Source organism: Bidens hawaiensis, unplaced genomic scaffold, assembly GCF_021521415.1.
Source record: "Bidens hawaiensis isolate Kalapana, Puna unplaced genomic scaffold, B.hawaiensis_p1.1 tig00019721_1, whole genome shotgun sequence".
Classification (NCBI taxonomy): Eukaryota; Viridiplantae; Streptophyta; class Magnoliopsida; order Asterales; family Asteraceae; genus Bidens; species Bidens hawaiensis.
Window position 1 is genome coordinate 313,918 of NW_027492997.1, and position 24,045 is coordinate 337,962.

Sequence of the window (24,045 nt, forward strand, 5' to 3'; positions counted from 1 at the left end):
TTCCTCATAATTGGGGATAATTTGGAAACAGTTAAGAGCCCCGTATGACTAGGAATTTACAGTAGCCTTTTACTATTCTTAATTTGTTAGCCGTTAAAAAAAATAAAAAGATAACAATAGGGTGTTCAAAAAGAAAGTAACCGAGGAGGGTGTCCTGGCGCCAAATTAAGAACTCAAAATCTCAAAATATTAAGCGGCAATCAACACCCGCCTTTTAACATTTCATCAACGCGGGAAAATCGATCCACCCTAATTTCATCTTCCCAATTTCCACAATAAACCCACACACACACTATTAACCATCTCATTTCACCCAAACCCTAGAACACCGAATCCAGTAAACACACAAAACTCCGTGTACCGTCCAATTCGCGACGATTAATCTGCCAATTTGTACAATCGAAGGTTAGTTTGACCGAGTTAGGGTTTGTGAAAATGGGAGACGCGATGGTTATCAACGCCGTTAAGAAATCGGCGAAGCGAAAGCGAGCCGCCGAGCCACCGATGAGCTTAGAGCAACGAGTGGAGCGAATCAAGGCTTTACGTGAAGAGATTGATAGTTTAATTAAGTATTACAATCAACAGTTTGATGTAACAGGTGTACGGAGCTTAATTAATGTGAATTTGAGTGGTTTGAGTAACGCGGTGATTGCGTGTTTGATGGAGGAGAGTAGGATGTCGTTATCGAAGCTCGTGGAGTCGGTTTACGAGGCGGTGAAGGGGAGTGATGGATCGGTGAGTTTGGTGGCGGTGAAGAGTAGTCTGATATTGATTGGGCAGAGAGTGTGTTACGGGGTTCGGGATCCGAATGCGGATGTGTTGGAAGATGAGTCTGGTGCTTGTCTTTGGTGTTGGGAGGTATAAGTTGGAATTAATGTTTTTATAATAATTTGGTTGCTAGATGTTTATAATAGTTTGTGTTTATTGTATTGCTTGATTGGATTGAGTGGTTGTTAGGGACTAGTGATTAATCTGATTGCAAATTCATATGTAGTTTATTTTCAAGTCCCTGATCGAAAATCAAACATGAATTAAACAAGAGTTAGTTGTTTAATTCGTGTTTGATTTTTGATCCGGTAGTCGGTCAAAGTTGGTTAAAATGAGCTCAAATCAGCCAAGTTTCAATTAAAGTTGCTCAAAAGTTATGACTACTGATTTAATCTGATTGATAAGTTTGAAAAATTGTATATAAGTTTTGAAAGAATTTGTGTGCGTATGCACAAACACAAGTTTTTTATACAATTTTTCTTTTATTGGTGGGATTGGATTGATATTGTAAATTTTGACTGATTTGGGCTTATTTGACTGGTTTTGACTGACTATAGATTTGTTGGTCTTATTAGGTGAACTTGAAGTGGTATTGTAAAGATTAGTGATTAATATGTGACTAATAGTCATTTTTACAACCTTGGTGATTTAGCCATCATTTTGTGTTATATTTCATTGTTGTCTAATAATACATGTTTGGTGGCTTTATATGATTGAGTTTTTGGTACTTTCTTTAGGTTTGGGTTGAATAGATAGAGGTCTTATAGCGATAAATTTGGGATTGCTTATTCAAGGTGTTTATTTGATTTTATGTGAGTGTAATCACCTTCATTAAGCAGTTTGAAGTTGCATGAATAGATAAGCAGTTTCAGTATTTTGTTTCAAACACCTCCTTGATATATATATATATATATATATATATATATAATTTTAAAGTCTATTTTAGCGGGCTGAAGCTTTTTAATTAATGATTCAATACTAAAAGCTGCAGGCATTCATGTCCTGCATGTTGTTTTTTTGTTCACTTGTTTCTTTATACACAATATTTTGTTTTTTACGGTTTAGATTTTGTGATGTATGCATAATTACACTCAACACATTGATTGCATGAATACATTACTATTATGCTACAATATGTTTGTGGTGTGTAGTTTGCATTTGTTTAATGCTTGCATGCTTGTTCATTTTTTTTTTTATGCTTTAAACATTTTTAAATCAAGTAGTTTTAGTTGGTCTAACTCTGTTGACCACTGTTGGCTTTGTAGACAAGAGACATCAAACTGCTTCCAAAGTCTTTCCGTGGTGCCGCTAAAATTCGACGGACTTGCCGCAAAAAGATCCATGAGAGGATAACTGCTGTTTCTGGTTAGTGTTTAATCATTGTATAACAAAAGGTTAATCAGTGGTCAGTTTATGACCTTTTATATTGCATATGATATGAAAAGAAACCAAAATTAGTGTGAAGTTAATAAATATTCGAAACTGGTGTTTGTTTTCATGTTGAAAAATGATATGAAAAAGCTTTCCATTATTGCTATTTCTGATTTCTTTGTATTTTTAAATGTGGAAAAGTTAATGTGTGGGATGATATGCTTAGGTTGATTTATAAATGGGGTTGTCCAAATCTTTTGAACTTTTTTTTTATATAAATAGTTATTGTATCAAATATGGTTACAAAAGTTCATGCTAAAACTGCAATTTTCTATAATGTTTAATGACATTGATTGTTCTTTTCAGCTGTTATAACTGAGCTGATGAAGCCAGATAACACTTCAAATGGTGGGCAGATAATGAAAGCATCTGAAAGGCTTAATAAAGTATTGAGTGAAGCAGAGATACGCTCACTGGTTGAAAAAATGGAACAGAAAAATGGTGCCGACGCGTGAGTATTATTTTTGCACTAATGATTACATTGTTTGTAATTAAGTTTTGTATTCATTGTTATTATTGGCTCATAAATTTATCTTCTGTTCATGGGTAAAGTGCCGAGAAAGATGTGAAGCGAGAAGAAAAATTAGCAGTGAAACAATTGGAGAAAAATAAACGTGAAGCTGAGAAAGAGAAAATTAGAATGGAGCGGGAACTTTTGAAGGAAAAGTTGCAAAATGTAAGTTATATTATGCATTTACAATGTTCTCATGTGTGTCATGCGGTTTATGATTTTGGTTAAACTTGTATATTTATTGTTTTTGATTTGGGAATTTAATTGCAGGAAAAAGAGCAGAGACGATTGCAAGACGAGGCAGAAAAAGAAGAAAAACGCCGTGAAAATGAATTGAAAAAACAGTTGAAAAAGCAACAGGAAGAAGCCGAGAAAGAACAAAGGCGCCTTGAGAAAGAAGAAGTGGAACAAAAAAAGCAACTTGCTTTGAAAAAACAGGCATCAATCTTGGAGCGATTTCTTATAAAAAACAAAAACAGGTCACCTGTGCAGGTTGACCAGACGACAGTTAAAGAATCTGCTACTTGCATTTCTCTTAATAAAAAAGAACTTGTTCCTGAGTCAGTTATTCAGTCAGTAGATGATGCTTTATCATCAAAAGAAGAGTTTGATGCAAAGGAATTATGGAAGTAAGTTTTTTTTTTCTGTTTTTAAATGTGGCAAGCTTGACCCTTAAATGAGAAAGCATCTTGTTTTTGACCCAGTAGATTTCTATAATTATATTTAACAGATTTTCTAAAATAAACAGGCAAAAAAGTGTTAGCATGATAAGTTGATAACACTTTTGTTATATTTTTTACTCTGCTATAACTGGTTTGGATGGATTTCTTTTTAATGTTTAGAGTACACTTGGATTCGTGGCGTCAATCAAGTCAGTCTAGTAGCAGAAAACGACACTGGGGAACCAGACAGACCCCAAAAACAGTTTTGGTCAAGGAGCTTAAGCTAACCTGTAAGGGTGAAGATGATCTAACTACAGAGAAATTTGATGATGGTTGGATGGAAACCGAATCAAAAAGTAATGCAAGCCCAGATGGTTCGGTTTCTGGTAGCAAGAAACTGAGACGCTGTAAACAGTTGCTACAGTTTGATAAGAGCCACAGACCTGCATTTTATGGTTATTGGCCCAATAAAAGGTATGCCATGGAGTTTTCTGTTATGCTTTGTTTTAGGGAGACATGAGTATAGTTTCTGATTGGATTTGATTGCGTTTTTGTAAATTTTCAGCAAAGTTGTTAGAGCTCGTTGCCCTCATGTCAAGGACCTGGAACTGGATTATGAGATTGACAGTGATGAAGAATGGGAAGAGGTATTTATTCATTAATATTAAGATTATGCAGTACTTTTACAATGACTTAGTAATTAATGCAATAAATACACATATGTTATAATTAGTAATTGTGTTATTTACTAAGTTCATTGTGTTTATAACCTTTGTTTCTATAATACAGGAAGAACCTGGGGAAAGTTTATCTGATTGTGAAAAGGAAGAAGATGATGATACTATGGAGGATAATTTATCAAAAGCCGAGGATGAAGATGAAAGTGAAGATGGCTTTTTTGTACCTGATGGATATCTTTCAGAAAATGAGGTAATTTTAGTTTCTTCAGTTTTTTTTTGTTTTTTTTTTCTGTTTACCTTTTTTTTAAGAAATGCATGAATAACGTAACAAAGTTATTTTGGTTATTCAAATAAAGTTGTCATTATTTGATGTAGGGTAACAAAATTAAAATTTGCTTTTTTGTTCATATGTTCTAACCATGTTTACTGCAGGGTGTTGAAGTTGACAGAATGGACCACGGTGAAATAACCGTGGATGGCAAAAGTTCTCCTAACTGTGTCCAAAATGAAACTGAGGAGTTTGCTGTACTGTTCAAACAGATGAAGTACCTCAACATTTTGACAGAACATGCTCTTAAGAAAAGCAAGCCATTGGTAATTTCAAATTTAATGCACGAAAAGTCAAAGTCAAGCACAAACTCGGCATCAACTCAAGACCACTCAGAAAGTGAGCAAATGTGCTTGCAAGCTCTGAGTTTTTGTGTTTTTCCTGTGGGCCCATCTATCGATATATTACCTGGCGATGATATTCAGGAAGAGGCACAAGAAGACTACCCTTCAAGTAGCAAAAGTAATGCTGTTCCAACTGCAAGTGGGACTGCCAATGCCATCTCAGATGCCGATTTACCAGAAATTGTAAGTGCATGGAGTTTATATATTAGTCTAAAGGAGGCAAACTGAGCGGGTCATAACGGGTATTTTTTTGGGTTGGGTTGATTCAGATACCTTTTGGAGTGAGCTGTTACTTTTCTTATTACAGTTTGTCTTGAATGCTGCTACAAAATTGAAATATTGCATAAACAGGTAAAATAGTGACAAATATTTAATTTGTACACTTTTTTCCACTAAAGGGTAACAAATCTCCAAAGTTTTTAAAAGACTAATTTTGACCAACTTTGACCTTCAAATGGACTTATGTAGTAAAAATTGCATAAAAGTATAAAGATTAATATTTATACCAAAATCAGCCTATCTAAAAGTTTTTACTTGTATCAATCTTTAAAAAAATTGTTTTCATTACACTAATAATCTAATTCTTCAATAAAACTATTAGTAAGGCGTATGCATTAAAATAAACTTTGGGCTTCTTCTGACCTGTTTGACCAACCATTTGACCTGATTTTGTTTTAGCTGATACTTAAATTTTATGCATTTGACTCTCCAGAAATGAGTTTAAGTTCATTGTTTGATGCATATAATATATTTCAGGTTTCTATCATCCAGTCTTGCCCGCACGGGATTAACAAAGTGGTAAACACTTTGCGTGTGAAGTTTCCAAACATCTCAAAATCTCAGTTAGGAAGTAAAGTTCGCGAGATATCTGTTTTTGCAGACAACCGATGGCAGGTTTGTAGCTTGTTTTATTTTTATTTTATTCGGCCTTTTAATTCACTCTGTCATGTAATGTTATTGGCAAAAGCTTGGGGTTTAAAGATTGATTGTCTAAATAGTATGGTTTATTTTAGTTTTCTTTTAATAAATAATTAATGCAATGAAAAAAAGTTAGAAGTTACACTGTTACATAAATAGTCAATAGTATTGATCCTCACTTTATTTTGCAGGTCAAGAAAGATATACTAGAAAAATTAGGCTTGTCCACATCTCCAGGTACTCATTCAAACATCTTTGCTTCTTATATCCCGCTAAGCGTTATTTGTCAAATTATATTTTTAAAAGTTCTATGCGATAAACGATACTTTCTTTAATGACTTTTATATGGGTGTGCATGGGTCTACTTTGGGCTTAAAATGCTTTTCAAAACGGTTTGATTTTGGTTGTTTTTTTTTGGTTTTTACGGTTTTTTCATAGTGGATTTGGTTCGGTTTCACCATCTGGGCTTTAAAATTTTGAGCAAAAAGTGGTCCGAGTTAATGAATTTGGGCCTTAAATCTTGGGCCTATTTTTTGTTAACGATTAATTGATTATTACACACTTGGAACCAATATTTTTGGGCTACATATTTTATTAATTTCTTACAAATCACTTAATTTAGTTTTTTCGGCTTTTAGCTGATAGCAAAACTAAAACCGTACCGAAAAATCTGTTTTTAAAAAACCTAACTTATTTCGCTTTTGTGCACACTCCTACACTTTCAACCATTTCTTTAAAATATTTTATATACTTTCATCATTCACATGCTTGTATTTTTTATTTCAATACAGAGAAAACAATAAGACGAGCAAAATCTATAGCCGCATTCTTCTCAAAACGGTGTCTACCACCTACCGGTAAAACAACAAACCCTACCCAAGTCTCTCCGCAACCGATGGAAAAAGGTTCAGCAGCTGTTGAAATGCAGACAAATGAACACATACAATAAATAAATTATGATAGTTTCTTTTTGTATGTTGTGTTTTGGTTTTGTGTTGGTGGATTATAATTAGGATCATGGCATATTGGATACCTTCATATAACCATGATTTTTTTGGTCAGCTCATGTAAAAACGATAGTTGCATGGTTTATATCATCTTTTGGCTTCATGTTTTATTTTTTTTATTTACATGTGCATTTTGTACTAGTGAACATATTTATACTTTTGATGTCTTGTGCATTAGTTTGAAATTAGTAGAGGTGTGCAAAAAGTCGGTTTGGTTTAGGGATGACAATGAGCCGGGTATTGGTAATCTCATGCCTATACCCATTTGTAAAATCGTGTCTCATACCTGGCATGTTAGCTGTCGGGTATTTGTTAGGTAATTACCTGTGGGTATACAGGTATCGGGTATACCTGTTGGGACTTTCAAATATATTTTTTTTATCATTATAGTTATTTTATACTTTTATGTATACAACAATTATTATAAATTTAAATAAATATTATTATTACAACAATTAATACACTCGATATATATAAGCATGACAATAAATAAATATTATTATTATTATTTTTATTTTTTATAATTTTTAGCCTATGAAATACAAAGAACTTTTCGGGTATATGATTCGGGTAAACGGGTATGTGTTTTTGGGTAATCAGGTTGGGTATCATTTAATCCTATACCCATCGGGTTTTGGGTATACCCGTCCCATTTGTTTCGGGTTTCGGGCATACTCGTCGGGCTCGGGCTTTTTTACCATTCCTAGTTTGGTTATAGGGGCTTAACCGCAACCATAATCGAGTTTTTGTTATGGTGTTTCAGACAGTGTTATAGACAACTGGTTTTGGTTAAAGTTGGTTAATAAAGGCACGTTAACTGTAAGTCTGTAATTATAACCGAATGGTTGTTAATCAGATTCACTTAACTATAACTGTCAGTTTTGTTTAGTTGTGGTTATGGTTCGGTTTTTGGTTATGGTTTTGATTTTTGCTCACCAATAAATTACTGGTTGAGCACCAAAAACAAAAGATAGAAAAGCTTAATATTGATTAGTAATTTAGTGCTATAAATATATATATTTTTCAATAAATGGGTTTTTTTGGCTTTATTAACTTCTGTAATTGTTCTTAATGTATCATTATAAGATTGACAAATACAATAAAAAAAAACAATATACATTCTTTTTTTCTCGTAAAAGTTATTTAACAATTTTCTATACATAAAAAAACCAATATACATTTCTTTACACATTACCACGAACAAAAAAATAAACCCTTGCCACCGCTTACTAATTTATTACTATTTTAGTAGCTATTATAAACACCAACAACACAAAAACCGACACATTTGCACGACTTGAACCCGCCCATGTAATATCATGAGCGCCAACCTCGTACACCATACCACTCTCTTCGTCTCTCACTTTAATACTCGACGAGCCTGAAAAAAACAACAAAGAGTCGGATAATAAGTTAATGCAATAATATTTTGGCAGGTTAACCCACTCTGGTCGGGTTTGACTTGTTGACCCGCACTTATATAAGAGACATTACACTTACAATTATAGTCGGTCCATCTGATGCTTTGATCTTCCATGTTATAGGTAACCAACTTATCCGTCATTACAATATCTTCATACAACCAAATTTTATAGAAAATATTCGCTATGCATTTAAAAGATTTGTCATAATTTTATCGATATTTTCGTCTAACCTCCCAACACGATCGCATTTCCTTCCATCGGTTGCAGGCTCAAAAAACCAATGCACAAATAGTTATGCTGAAAATACAATGCAATGCAAATGTTAACTACAAAAAAGTTAAATAAATAAATAAAGTTTCTTTATTATAAAAACACGAGTATATACCCGAGTTTTAAAGATATACTGATGCGGATAAACTCTCAACTTAACAGCGTTCGCAAAGTGAAACGTGATAGTCGGGAAACTCTCATCCAAGCTGCAATATCAAATACAAATTCTACATTATTAAAAAATTAAAATTAAATAGTAAGAATTAAAAAGAACCCTTACTTCTCGTTGCGCTTATAACACTTGAACTTGTGATCAACTATGTGAATGTCCGCATTCGGTTATGCAGCCATAATCTAGGTCAAGTAGTCAACAATGAGAAAAACATTAAAAAAAAAATTATAACACCTTAAAAGTTAATATTTTAGAATTTTAGTTACCTTTTCCATTAAATGACTGTAAACTGGTTCAGGAAAATAAGCTAGAGTTGTACCGCTATCAATAATCGTTCCTCGTTTCTCTACGCTATTGAACATATATGATGGAGGATTTACAAACTCATGACCTACTTGAATTGCTTTTATTTCTATATTGAAATGTGCCCTGCAATGTAGATTAAAATGCAATCAAGATTTATTATAACAATACAAAGATAATAAAAAATGTACAATCTTTTATATTTAAAAGAAAGAAAGTTTACATGTTACACAACATTGGCGTTGAAGTTACTTTCGGGTGCACAACTTCTCCAATGGCAAAGATCCCGCCTTTCGAACCCGATAAGCAATGTGAAAACATCTTTTTCACCTTTTTAGATGACGCGAGTTGCGATATCATCGATGAATTAGATTGTCCGAAACCTAAAATCCCATCAAGGGCTTGTTTCGTTTCACCTAAACCACCCGACTGTCTCGCTCCACACCTATTTTAGACCACAAATTATGAACTATTTTTGTATATGAAAAATGACATTTTTATAGATTTTAAAGTTACTTAATTTCTTTTTATATAAGGCAATATTCAACCATGTAAGCACAATTGGTTTTCATATACTACATTTTAAAAAAAGTCAACATGGTCAAAGTAATATTCTTGATCCGAATACGACCCGTTTGACCCAAATTTTTTTAATTAACATTTATTTTCACATGTTAATAATTAATTTACATTTTTAAGTAAAAGTACAAATTTATATAAAACAATGACATTTTATTTATAAAATGTTATGTAGATTCTTTTTTTAGTTTTAAACTTTAGCATAAGATACCCAACTATACAGAAAATATATTTTAAAAAAATAAAATAAAATATAAATGGGCAACGCATAAACCCGTCCAGTTTAACCCAATAACACCCTGTTTAGCTAAATAGTTTTACAGGTTCTATCTGAACATGTTTATACCAAACCTAAACCCACAAATTTCGTGTTAGGTTCATGTCGTGTTTTTGGGTTGTGTAAAAATTCATACCCTTATTTTTTTTAAACTTTAAGGATTTTTAACAATTTTTTTTATAGTTTAAAAGACTTGCATTCCTTGGAAAAGGAAAAATAAGTAACTCACCCGAACATAATGTTCCCTTTCATATTCGTGGTCTTAAGATTCTCGGATATTTTGTTAAGTTGCACAATATCGCTAACAAAATACCCGGTTGTTGTGCTACCGTCACCGTACCGCACACGATATGTGCACCGCATCCCATAAACACACATATTTGTGGAGTGATCAAGTGTTGTTGTGCAGAAATCTTCCCCACACTTAACGGGTCTTGAACTTGACGACTGTTGTGGATCGTATAGCGTGAGTGGGACCTAAAAGTGGGAAACCAAAAAAATTAGTACATATAAACTATAAACAAGCTTGAGCTCGGCTCGCTTACTATTTATTAAGTAATTAATATATATTTTTAATTATTTTCATCTATTTATAACTATTTTTAGAGATCTATATGATTACAATTTTATATATACCATAACATATATTATTAGTTACTTTTATTATATATTATACATAACATTAATTATTTAATAAATATATATTCAATAAAAGTTATATAAAACATCTGGCTCGCTTAAGCTCAGTCACGTTTACTAAACAAGCTTACTTTTAGCCTTTTAGGCACGAGCTCATTTCAGCTAGCTCGATTTGTTTTTTTTTGCGAGCAGATCTCGAGTAACTCACTAGCAGTTTGACTGGTTTACAACATGGAAAGATTATAAGAAAACTTACTCCAAGATCACTTGTTGTGGGACACTCCACACATCCTACACAATTCACCCACATGATATCGCTCCCGGTATCGATTTGCACATGATAATCCCTGGGAGGATTACCTAGTTGGATCTTTGTGTAGTATAGTCTACATTGGAAAAAAAATATGTAGACAAAATATTAAAAAAAAAGAAAAGAAAATCATAGTGAAAAAACAGTTGAAACATAGAGACAAGCATCTAATGCAAATATACAATAACAAATCTTTTTCTACTTTTTTATTTATAATAATAATATATAACACTGCAAAAGTCATGATTTAGCTACACCATCCTGTTTTGATTTCACACCATTAAACGGCGACCAATTAAACACTACACCACTGCCTTGGCAAAAAAAAAAAAAAGTCGAACTTTGAAAATTATTGGTTAGAATGATTGTTTGAACAAAATATGAACGACTGTGCTGACCATAGGAGGTCAATCTTGAAAAAATGTTCATCTTTTGATTTTTTTTTGTCAAAACGGCCATCTGACGCCTATCGGGGCGACCTTTGAAATGATGTGAGTAGGGGTTCAAACGAGCCGAGTCGAGCCCGAGCTCGTCTCGTTTAACTTGCACAGAGCTCGAGCTCGGGTCGTTTCAAGCTCTATTTTCAAAGCTCGAGCTCGGGGCTCGTTTACAATTTATCAGTTATTATTTTTTTTATACTTTTAATTATTGTTATATATTTTTTCTATTTTAATTTGATGTATAAAGTATAATATATTATTTAGTTATTTTTATTTATTTTTTCATAACATCATATAAATTACTTAATAATTATTAAATATATATGTTAAAAAATTATATAAATGACAAGCTTGTTTAGGCTCGCGAGCAGGCTCGAGCTCGATTAGTGAAGCTCGGGCTCGATTAATGTTAATTTTATGTGTGTGTGAGAGAGAGAGAGAGAGAGTTTACGCGACGGACGAGGGACTACTATCCCCGCCAACACGAAGATCAGCGCCAGCAAGAATTCGTCGACGATGTGTATCATGATTCTTGTAAGCAGTCAACGACCTATTTTCGACACGAAACTTGTGATGCACCCGAAACACAACATTTGCAGATACAAAAGTACCAACTTCAACAACAACAACCGCGGAAATAAACACACAAATCACAAGAACAAGCCCGAGATTACGCCCCTCCATTTCGAAAACCGACACGATTCTTTCAGAAATCACAATAAGTTGAAAGGATTGTTTAATTTTGCATGTAGTAATATAAAACAATATAGCTGAATTTATAGCAAAGATAATGAATGATACACAGCTGTAATGTGACCAACTAAAAGCCATAAATAAAGCAAAGGAGATAAGTGTTGATTCACATTTCTTATGCCATCATCACCGCTTGCTTTCCTCCATGTTTACAATGTTTAGCATGCATAACATGCAACAAGATAAGAAATTGATTATATATATATATATATATATATGTGGTTTGGATCGGATACAAATTAAATTAACGTACTAACTGTGTGAATTAAGTAATGTAATTATATATACATATAGTGTAATTATGTAATTACATCGTAGTGTGATTGTATAGTGTAATGTAATTACATTACTTAATTCACACTACGATGTAATTACATAATTACACTATTTGTATATATAATTACACTACTTGATTCATATTGTTAACACGTTAATTTAACATGTATGTTAACTTTCCCCTATATATATAGACACACACACACATACTACGGGGAGGAGGGATATTTTGAGAACCTTGTTGAGTTTTAAGAACTTAAGAACTCAGTTCTTAACCACATATTTAATTAAATAAATTAGATTATGTGGCTGAGATTAATTCTGATTAAAAAATTAAGTAGGAGAGAGACTAATTTTTACGTCCGTTACACATATGTAAAAAGTCGACTCGGTGCGTAAAAAAATTTGTAATTTTTTTACGTATATGTAACCTACATATATTACATATGTGTAAAAAAATTAAAAAAAAATTATTACGTGGAGTTCTTTCGAGTTTTTAAAACTCAAAGTGGTTGTCATTTGAAATCCCTCCATATACTACATTAGTATAGAAACCCGTGTATTACGCATGTGAAATAAATATTTTTAAATAACATATCTTAAAGTTGTCAAAATATTATTAAAAAAATAAAGAAGACTTAAATATGCCGTAATCATAATATTTATCAAATTAAAAAAAAAACTATTGGAGAGATAAAATCAAGAGTTCACAAGAAGTTGACGTTTGGCATCCAACATTTAATAGAAGAGAGAAAGACGGGAAAACCAACTTTTAGATGGCTTACAACGTTGTCACGTGTCCAATATTATTTTTATTCATTAAATATAGAAGATGATGCTACATTAAAAACATTATTATTTTGTTTCTATAGATATTAATATGTGTAATACAAAATTATTTTAATTACAAGAGCCGGGGCGCTGACTCAAGCTTTTGATAAGTCGAACTCGAGTTCAAAGCCGTCTTAGCTCATTAAGATAAATGAGTCAAGCCCACACTGGCTTGGCTTGGCTTGGGCTTAGCTCAACTTAGTTTGTAATTAGTGAGCCCACCCTTGCTAGTAAGTTAAACGGTCGTATACTTCAATATACGCATATAAGATCCCTCTACAACGGTATCTATATAGTATCATACAAAGCCCTATACGGGTGTACACCAAGAAGTCATACATCCTTTTACGGCCGTATAATATCAAATTAATAAGGGGTTGATTCGTACGTAGGGGATGTTCGTATAGACTCAATGCTCCGTTAATCACATAAGTTACTTTTTCAAATAAAATTTGAAAATACTAAGATGACGTTTGATACATAGGAGTGGTTTACAGTTGTAATAAACATGCAATACACATCCTAAAACCCCAAGAATACATGTGACGACATATTGCAATGAATGCTATTCTCGAGTTTGTTACTAAGGATAATCTTTTGCATGAATTAGTATAAAATTATAACCAAATTTAAAGCAAATTAGTGATGATATACACATGGATTGTGATGCAGTTAAAAGCCATAAATAAAGCAAGAGATAAAAGGTTAATTCATATTTCTTGTGATGCATGTATTATAACACCGCTTTTTTTTAGTTCTAACTCCTTGTAAATAAGCCATTGCAGTTTCTAAACAAGTCGAGTCGTACCAACCAGTGTTGCAAAAATCCCGACTAAGCACCGATTAATTGTTAGTCCCCACTTCACTGATTAATTTTGGGCTAGTCGGCTAATTAATCGGTCAACTGTCAAATCCAGCTAAAAACGGCGGTGTCCGACGAGATTCTGACCAAAATCAGCGATTTCCAGCGAGATTCCGACCAAAATCACCTGTTTTCAGTGAAATTCCAGCAAAATCTAGCGGTTTCCAGTAAGATTCCAGCCAATTTCCAGCCAAAATATGTTTGTGTATGCATAAAACTGAAAATTACATATAAAAATATGTACGTTTATATATAAAACTGAAAAATATATATTAACGTCCGATCCGACTAATCCCCATTAAATGCTAGTCCCCACCCCACCACTCGACTACCGACTAGTGACTTTTACAACAATGGTACCAAGCTTGAGCTCGACTTGGTTTGCAAAAGAGCCTAGCCTGACTAGGGTTGAGACGACTCTATGGCACAACGTAACCATTTACCGCCTAGTAGTGTGCAAAAATAGCTTATGGAGTTATGGATCAAACATGATTGATAATGTATATTTTGTACGGAACCAATTCCACCTCTACCCGGCTAAAAACCGATACAAAACCCAGCCAAAACAGTCAAAAACCCGGTTAAAAACCTACGCTACGCTATGCTATCATCAAGTATCAAATTATATCATTCGGACCAATTTTAAATATAAGTCACAAACTTGATCATGTGCCAAGCATACAACAGAAATGTATAATAATAAACTACATGACATATTTTATAAAATATATATACATACAACAGTCTAAGATGAATGTAAAGCTATTTCTTCTTGACAACAACAATTCGCCTCACCGACGTTGCTGGCAAATTTGGCAGACGGTGGCTGACTTGGCATTAGCAAATGTACAATACTCACATGACCAGTGGCTCGAATCATCTATGTTTCTTGATCTGCTTGTGGATACGGTTCCTTTGTTCCTACTGCTTTTGCTGCTGCCGGCTACTGACCCACGTGAGCCACCGGTTCGGCTGGGCCCACCACGAGCATCCACGTCCGATAAGCCGTTTTCTAGAGCCCGAACGAGATTCTCAAAGTAATTACGGGTCACACTAGCAAATGAAGCTTGTCAAAATAATATACAATACAAAAACAAATACAATTCGTGTTATGCACAGGTCAAACAAAATACCTGGTCAACCCAGCTAACTTCATACGGAACTCGTTGAAGTCCTTTGAAGGCCCGTCAACATTAAGGTAGCTATATAGTTCCTTCTCCGCACATTGATGAAGTCTTTCCAACCCAAATTTGGCCTCGCCTGTAAAAAAATATGATAAATAAAAATTACTTTTTTATAAAAATTGGAAGTTGGACTGTTTATATGTAGTAAAATGTGGAGAACCTTGCAAGTATTCAAATAATTGTCTTTTGGCATTCTCGTGTGCAGGTAAATAATATCCATAAGCATAAGTCCACTTTAGTACCCGTCTACATTCGACTATCTACAAAATTAAGCAATAATATATTATATTATTGATATTCATAAGTAGAAATATATAACACAAGCAGATTAAAATACTTGCTAAATTAAATTAAATAAACACCTGTAGCCACGCCTCTGTTATGAACTTAAGTTGTGATTCAGGCTGGCACTGCTTGTCACTCAGCTTCTCAAGCTAAAAGGAGGGGTAGACGGTTAATCTTACGACAGCTAAGAATGAATATTAAATATGTATATAGAAATTCCTTACGTGTACGTTTTGCATTTGCTGAAGATCTGCCAGGGCCTTTTGTCTAGACTGAAAACAAAACAAAAAATAAAATGTAAATAGGAGGCGTTAATATTAGAACGTGACATAAAAGTTTCTTATCACGATAGAAACATATACTATACAAAATGATGTAACAAAGCTGATACTAACAAGTTACGCAGGTGGATAATGGGTTAAAGCGGGTCAACAGGTCAAGGCGGCTTGGATTGGCCGAGAACACTTTTTTACCCAAACCTTAAATAATAGTATAAAGAAGAATAAGAAACTAACCGATTGGTTTGTAGCCCATCTTTCATAAAAATGAGTGTATCTTTCTAAAGATTTTTTCGCCATCTCTCTACGCTTTTCCGAGTCATCATACTGTATGCAATAAATGCAATATACATTTGAATCATAGTAATTAAAAGGCGCTGCGCTTTGGCGCCTAGGCGCTATTTTAGGGCGAAGCGTTCATCCATCGACTGAGTTGACTAAAGGCGCGGATATAGGAGAAAAATCAGCAACTGAATATTTTTTTTGATTTTTTTTATTTACCTTCACTTTATTTGATTAATCTGTTGAACAACTTACCTAAATTAATGGGATTAAAAAAATTAACTCTTAATCTCTCTCTTTATAATGAATGACATATTTGATTATTCTTATCATTATCACACATCAAGAACGCGATTACAGAGAAAAAAAAGTTGGTAATATTTATTATTATTTTTAAAATTTTTGTTTTCGATTATGAGGTTAGTAATATTATGTTTATTTTAATTTAGTTTGTTGTTTTGTTAATTTAGTTTACTGTGCTAATGGTACTTTTTTTGTTTTTGTTTTTGTTTTTTTAATTGAGGAGCAGTACAATGGCTTTCGTTTTTATATTTATTACTTTATGATTTTTTTGGTTTTGAGTATGAACAATTTGGTTATATTGGATTTTCATATGATTTTGAAAACTATGGTTGATGATTATGCTATTGAAATGTTTGGTGTTTGAATAAAGTGTTGTTTGCCATTACAAATTTTGTTTGAGATTATTTTTATTTAAGTGCGCTTTTTTTTCTCTCAGGCCCACGCTTTTTTTGCGCCTAGCGCCTAGAGGAGGCCTGAGCGCCTTAGGTGCGCCTATCGCTTTTAATAACTACGATTTGAATAAAGTTTATTCCAGGAATATGCATACATGCAATTAAACTTTCTTATTAGCTTAAACTAGCTTACCACTCCCTCTTGTTTTGCAGCCTCATAACGGTTGCAAGCATAAAAACCGCCTGTCTTTCACCATGATCAGACCATGCACCAAGACAAAGCCTGAAAAAAACATAAAAGAAAATCTCACATGTATTATAATGTTTAAGGGTGATGCAAAACATGAAATAAACTTACCAGCAAAATTCAAATTTGCAAGGTGGTGTACAAGTAATATGCATACATCCTTGGTTTTTCTCAATTGGCCGCTTGCACTTGGGACATGGTTTTGAATTAGCTAATATCCTGTAAATTTAATCAAATAAATTTCATAGATCTAGCAAATATAATCTAACTTAAAGTCGAATAAAATAATATTCCTTCTATCCAACAAAGGCCATAACGAGTGAGTTTAATTTTGTATTGAAACAGCCCATTATGCTTGCTGTCTTTTTTCTGTTCGAAAAGAGTCCAAAATCACCAAAAATACATAAATAAATGACCAATATTCCATTTTAGGATACCAATCAAACTTCCAAGCCACAAATATATGATAAAAAAGTTACCAGTTCATGTTTTCTGATTCTGCACTGTTCTTCCTAATCCACTTTGAGACAGTGTCACAATCAACTGGCCGATGAGCTTCTTCAGTACACTGTCAAGAAGGGTCAACAGTAAAAAAAATATAGTTTGGTTAATAAATACTATATGATATTAAAATAGTAAGGAGGAGTATCTGTACATTCCAACAAAAGCCATATGAGCAACGACAGGTAACATCAAAGGTTCCACCGCCAACAATGAAGTCCACAGCATAGTCACAACCAGGAGCAGGACACCATTTTGTCTATAAAAAAGGGCAACAGTGGTTAGTAAAAGACATAATAAATGATAATTATTAGATGAATAATATCGAATATTATAAGATTTATATCACAATGGGATAAGGTTTGTTGATCAAGTAGCACACTAGACGAATGTAAGCCCGTGAAGATTAATAACTAGAGGTGGTAATTTCAACCCGTTTACTTATAACTAGGCCAATTTAGACATTGTGTTATATCACATCCAAATCAATTAAAAATTAGCCAAAAGGAAAAAAGCCAGTGAGTCAAAAGCGGTTCAAAGTATTAATAATTTAGATTAACACTGTAATATTTATTTTTGTAAAAATGGACACAAAGCGTTTGTGGGCCAACCTGCCCCAAACTAATATGAATCATTTCAACCCAAACATAATATAATAATCAATTGGGTCAAACAAAAAAATTACCTAACATGAACAGACCAAATGCATTAAAGGGTAGAAAGTCGTCTGCTTCAATGCATAATAATATATCTTTGAGATCACAATTAACACGTTTATGGTTTATATATTTATACAAAAAATGACCAAAAAGGTTTTTGTGGGTCAATACATATCAATAGGTACTTAATAACCTATTTCAACCAAAGACTACCATTTTTTATATCTTTAAAGAAAGTAAAATACCAAAAAAATAAAAACCATCATGTGATTGTACCTTTCTATTGTCTTCCACAAAGGATCTAAGGAAGTAACGGTCATACTTCTCTCTATCATCATGTGAAACCAATGTACTAATCATATCTTGACCAATAGCTGCAGTGCAAGATGGATCAGGACACCTCAACGCCAAGCATCCAGGACCATCATTAATAGCAGTGCTTATGTATCCTGCATTCATTATTTACAAAATAATTTCATTAAAAAAGATTTTGTATAGCTGTGTAAATAGCATAGTGTCATAGCGAACTCGTTCCAGTTTTTAGTCAGATAACATTAAAAAAGAGCCGACTCAGAACCTAACTTAAACTATGGTGGTTGAGCATTAAACCATGTTAAATGCCCATTTCTTAAAGCTCAAACAACGACACGTGCCCATTAAAATTTTAATACATGAAATTCTGTCAATATTACATTGTTTACTTTAGTTATACATATGTTGCTGCCATACTTTTAGCACATGCTCACATGCTGGTCCTTATAGAAAAGAAAACTCAGGCTAGTGAATTTGCAGTCTTGCATTATCTTAATACGTGTGTTTTATTGGTTAGTTAACTTCTAATTGTATTTAAATATGTAGAATATATAATTTTATTAATATTTATTTAAATAATGACTTACGAATCAAATCATGACTAAAAATCCAGGACTAGGGAGTCACGAGTCAACAACTATCAATGTAAGCAACAACATTTGAAGATAATTATGAAAACAGTGAAAGAAACTGCAATTCCATTAATATATGCGTGTGTACAAACCTTCCCAGCAAGTTACACAAAAAGGATGACCACAAGCGGCAGAACTCATGCTATCACTTCGATACACATCAAAACAAATCCCACATGTCAACTGCCAAAAATAAGTAACTTATTAGGAATCATGAAAAGAAAATACAGTTCCCAAAATAACTGTTCACAAAAGCAACTCATGTTAAGATATGTACAATAAATACAAGTTTTAGTTAGTATAATCCTAATATTACCCTTGCAACTAGAATCCTATCACTTGGAAAACATGCAGTTAAGGTAAGGGTAAACTGAAAATTTCAAGTTATACCATTTTTAAACTAGAATTGAGGACAATATTTATGGGGTTGAGAGAGTCAACGAGCCTAGCTTTTTCTATCACTTTATGGGATAAAAACTAAAGAGTTGGTGGCTCTCAAAGTTATCAATAATTACCTCTCTGCCCTTGGGAAGTGCACGTGGTACTTCCAGTAGTCCAACAATCTTGCGAACCTTTTCTTCATTAGCAAACCATTCGTCATTAACTTTGCTAACGCTCCTGTATGTTCAAAATATTGAAATTCATTCAGCAGACTGAGATTGAGACAGCATTCCTCTTACCACCTAAAAGATTGAGGTCAATAAATAATAACTATATAACTCTATGCTACATAGCTTACAAAAACTGAAAATGAAACAAGAACCACATAACAGTTCATCCACTTGTTCATTTAGACATCAATCTATTAGGAGTGTTTCAATTTTGTTTTTTTTTCTTTTTCTCATTCTACCGATACTTAACCATTCATTTATCCTCTTTAGCTGTTCCTAAAGTTTTGGTAATCCTAACCATCGAAATATTATTTAGAAATGCAGTACCATATTCATGATGATACACGCAAGCACATAAAAAAACATCTTCTAACAATGTTGTTCTAAAGTAGAACATCTTAATTTATATTTTATAAGTAGATGACAATGCGACAGATAAAGATTTATCATTGATTTGTGTGTGTGTTTCAGATTACCTGAACTGCATGATGGTTACAATTCTATTTTTTATTCATATTATGCTATTTGGGGAGGTCAAATGTAATACAGGCTGAAACCATAGTTATTAAAAGCCCTCGCTTCTTGCGGCTAGGCCCATTTTCCATGTGAGACCCAATATATGCGCTTCTAGTTCCTAGGCCATCACTTCTTGAAGTTGAAAACACCTCTACTGATATTGACGATGGATCAAGAACAATGATCAATTAAACCATTACTATTTATTACTTTTTGAACTTTCGGTTTTCATGTTTTGAACATTTTGGTACTTTACTTTGAACATTTTGTTATTCAAGTTTTGGATTAGATTTGAATCTTGACTCTTTTAGAACTTTTGATACTAATTAAATTATATTAAACACTATATAATAGTTTTTGTTTATTATATATGAAGAATAGTATTATTTTTCAACTAGATAACATATACAAATTTTTATTTAAGTGCGTTCTTTTTCTCAGGCCCACACTTTTCTGCGCCTTGTGCCTAGGCCCCAGGTGAGGCCTATGTGCCTTGCCTATCGCCTTTGGTATCTATGGTTGAAACTTTTAATAAGGTGGACTAGAATTCTTGTGTGGGTGCTTTAGTGTCTTTTGTAGAACTAGGTTGAAAAAAGAATATGGTTGAAAGATACAATGCTATCAACATCTCATTCAGCCAAACACAACACTTGTTTTGATGTAAAACAACTTTAGATGAAACTGACAACAGATTACCAGTTATAGTGGCGGAGTAATATGGCAGCTGCATCACTCGAAATGGAAAGTATAGAAGATATCTTCTTGATGTTATCCTCTTGGCGTCGACGAATATCAGCTTCATTCAAAATGGTATAGTTCTGCTGAAAAAGAAGACAGGAATGCTTAAAACGATGCATAATTTGACACAATTATAAGAACGGTTACTAAAACTGCTGATCTGAGTACAGATAAGTAAACACATAGTCATTAAGCATTTAAATCATAAAACTAACAAAATCACAATCAAAACCTAAACAGCAACATCTAATCACGTAATCAGCTGTGCCTGACTACGATGAGATACAGGATCATCAAGCATAAATCACAATACTAACAAAATCATGTTCAAATTTCAAACCTAAAACAGGAATGCTTATTCATGTAAATAATGTAATCAACTGTATCTGATCATCAGAATCATTAAGCATAAATCATAATGCTAACAAAATCACCTTCAAAACCTAAAACAGTAATGTTTATTCATGTCAAATATATAATCAGTAAACAGAATCATCAACATCATTAAGCATAAGCCTAAGTACCTAACACTAACAAAATCATGTTCAAAACCTAAAATAGTAATGTTTATCCATGTAAATGACGTAATCAGCATACAGGATCATCAGAATTATAAGCATAAATCATAATCCTAGCAAAATCATCTCCAAAACCTAAAACTGTAACGTTTAATCACATAACCAGCCGTACCTGACTACGATGAGATACCGGATCATCAAAATCATGATTTAAAACCTAAACAGTAATGTTTATTCATGTATTATTCATGTAAATAATGTAATCACTATACAGGATCATCAACATCATTAAGCATAAATCAGAATCCTAACAAAATCATCTTCAAAACTTAAAACAGTAACGTATATATGTGTATATAATGTATATATGTGTGAACCCTCGGGTGGGCAAAAGTAAAATTGCACTAATTTTGACGTTATTTTACTAATCTCGTGAAAATAACGTTAAAAGTGGCGGAAGGTTAATCAGGCATCATGTGGTGGCGTTGATAGCCGAAAGACAAGGGCACATGCACCGATCAGCCGGTGTCCCGATGATTGAGTGCTATGTGCCTTATGTCCAAGGCTTGATGCAAAACTACTATCGAGCCGGGGGTCTCACCGGAAGTAGCCTCTCTATCCCATATCCCTATGGGATAGAGGTAAGGCTGTCTACATCTTACCCTCCTCAGACCCTACCATAGCATTGCTATTGGTGGGATATACTGAGTACGATGATGATGATGATAACCAGCTCTACCTGACTGTGATACGATACCGGATCATCCGAATCATTAAGCATAAATCCTAACACTAATAAAATCACAATCAAAACCTAAAACAGTAATGTTTATTCATGTAAATCATCAGAAATCATTAAGCATAAATCATAATCCTAACAAAATCACGCCTAAAGCCTAAAACAGCAACGTTTAATCACACAACCAGCTCTACCTGACTACAATGCGATACCAGATCATCCAAATCACTAAGCATAAATCATATACTAACAAAATCATGTTCAAAACCTAAAACAGTAATGCTTATCCATGTAAATAATGTAATCAACTATACCTGATCATCAGAATCATTAAGCAGAAATAATAATAATACTAACAAAATCATAACTAAAACCTAAAACAGCAACGTTTAATCACATAACCAGCTCTACCTGATGCGAAACCGGATCATCTAAATCATCAGAATCATTATCCACAAACTCGTAATACTAACAAAATCATGTTCAAAGCCTAAAACAGTAATGTTTATTCATGTAAATAATGCAATCACTATACAGGATCATCAACATCATTAAGCATAAATCAGAATCCTAGCAAAATCATCTTCAAAACCTAAAACAGTAACGTTTAATCATATACAATCACATAACCAGCTATACCTGACTACGATACGATACCGGATCATCCGAATCATCGGAATCATGATTAAAACCTAAAACAGTAACGTTTATTCATGCATTATTCATGTCAATAATGTAATCACTATACAGGATCATCAACATCAGTAAGCATAAATCAGAATCCTAACAAAATCATCTTCAAAACTTAAAACAGTAACGTTTAGTCATATATAATCATATATCCAGCTCTACCTGACTGCGATACGATACCGGATCATCCGAATCATCGGAATCATTATCGACAAACTCGTAATCAGCTGCATCACCGTCATCGGAGTCCATCGCAGTCTCTCCACTGTAGAAATCATCGTCGTAACTCTCAGCGTCATTCGCGTCAAGCATATCGTCTTCTGAATCCATCAAAACCTAATCCGATCACAATAATTAAAGATCAATTTGACCGCAGCAATCACAACAGAGCGTATGTTTGTGTGTGTATGTATGTATTGCAGTGTGTGATTGATTGATTGGCCGGAGATTCGGATTATTGAGAGAGAGATTGGGGAAAAGAATAATAATATTATTAATAATTATTATTGTATTGTAGCTTTTGATGGTGGTGGATTGAAAGAAATGAAATGATGTGCGTTCTGTATACACTTTTAGCCAATTCGGATTATTATTATTATTATTATTATTTATTTATTTATTTATTTATTTTTATTGGATAAGTACACTTTACTACTTTAGGCCCTTGAAGAATTTTGATTTGAGTCTTTTAAGGGACTAAACTTTTGAACGTAGAAAAAAAAACTACTTGTTAAGTTGTTTGTGTGTTACTCGATATCGGGGATTGTTAAAAGCTCGAACTAATTCAAGCTTAAGTAACTCGAGTCTAAGAATAAGCTCGAGCCTAAGCTTCAGTCATCGAGCTTGAGAAGGCCTTCGAGCTCTAACGACCTCATTATTTATATAATTTTTATTTAACGTGTTAGATATATATTTACATGATAATTATATATATATGTGTGTGTGTGTGTGTGTGATATTGGTGTTTAGGAGTTATATATATAACATTTAGCAAAGTTGGTGTGTTTACTCGAGGTTGAGGATCATTAAAAGCTTGAACTGAGTTGAGCTTAAATAACTTGAGTCTAAAAATAAGCTTGTTTAATAAGCGAGCTCGAGCCTAAGCGTCATTTATCAAGATTGAGAAGGCCTGCGAGCTCAGACAAGCACATTATTTATAAATTTTATACATTTACATCAATATTGGTGTTTGATAATTTGTGCAACAAATAGTAATGATGCGTGTTTTGCATGCATTTTAATTTTTAACCAATTGATATTATTGGGATAATTTCACTTTAGGTCCTTGGAAAATGTTGGATTTAGCTTTTAACGCACTAAACTTTTAATAGTGGCTTGAAGAGGAATCGTAGTGGACGGATTTGAGGCGGGTA

The 24,045-nt window shown here is 33.3% G+C and overlaps 1 protein-coding gene and 2 pseudogenes across 2 annotated transcripts; 1 reads left to right on the top strand and 2 right to left on the bottom strand.

Moving 5' to 3' along the window:
- Window positions 1-435: 435 nt before the first annotated feature.
- Window positions 436-6,591, top strand: LOC143559179 (chromatin assembly factor 1 subunit FAS1-like). The gene is made up of 12 exons (XM_077047843.1): window positions 436-858; window positions 2,034-2,133; window positions 2,506-2,650; window positions 2,752-2,875; window positions 2,981-3,339; window positions 3,553-3,846; window positions 3,938-4,019; window positions 4,162-4,302; window positions 4,485-4,907; window positions 5,481-5,618; window positions 5,834-5,879; window positions 6,434-6,591. Exons 1-12 carry the CDS (start codon window positions 436-438, stop codon window positions 6,589-6,591), a joined length of 2,433 nt encoding a protein of 810 aa, XP_076903958.1.
- Window positions 6,592-7,878: 1,287 nt separating this feature from the next.
- Window positions 7,879-11,823, bottom strand: LOC143559180 (aspartic proteinase 36-like; annotated as a pseudogene).
- Window positions 11,824-14,544: 2,721 nt separating this feature from the next.
- Window positions 14,545-23,034, bottom strand: LOC143559168 (putative E3 ubiquitin-protein ligase ARI8; annotated as a pseudogene). The gene is made up of 15 exons (XR_013139892.1): window positions 22,835-23,034; window positions 20,684-20,808; window positions 19,376-19,478; window positions 18,953-19,043; window positions 18,193-18,365; window positions 17,412-17,516; window positions 17,236-17,324; window positions 16,868-16,975; window positions 16,703-16,792; window positions 15,770-15,859; window positions 15,479-15,526; window positions 15,332-15,403; window positions 15,130-15,229; window positions 14,919-15,045; window positions 14,545-14,838 (listed from the first exon to the last, which is right to left on the bottom strand). The product of XR_013139892.1 is annotated as a putative E3 ubiquitin-protein ligase ARI8 (transcript).
- Window positions 23,035-24,045: the final 1,011 nt, after the last annotated feature.

Coding starts and splice junctions, on each gene's coding strand:
- LOC143559179 (XM_077047843.1), top strand. CDS start 436: ATGGGAGACGCGATGGTTATCAACGCCGTTAAGAAATCGGCGAAGCGA. Junction 859..2,033: donor CTTGTCTTTGGTGTTGGGAG/GTATAAGTTGGA, acceptor TTGGCTTTGTAG/ACAAGAGACATCAAACTGCT. Junction 4,908..5,480: donor ATGCCGATTTACCAGAAATT/GTAAGTGCATGG, acceptor AATATATTTCAG/GTTTCTATCATCCAGTCTTG.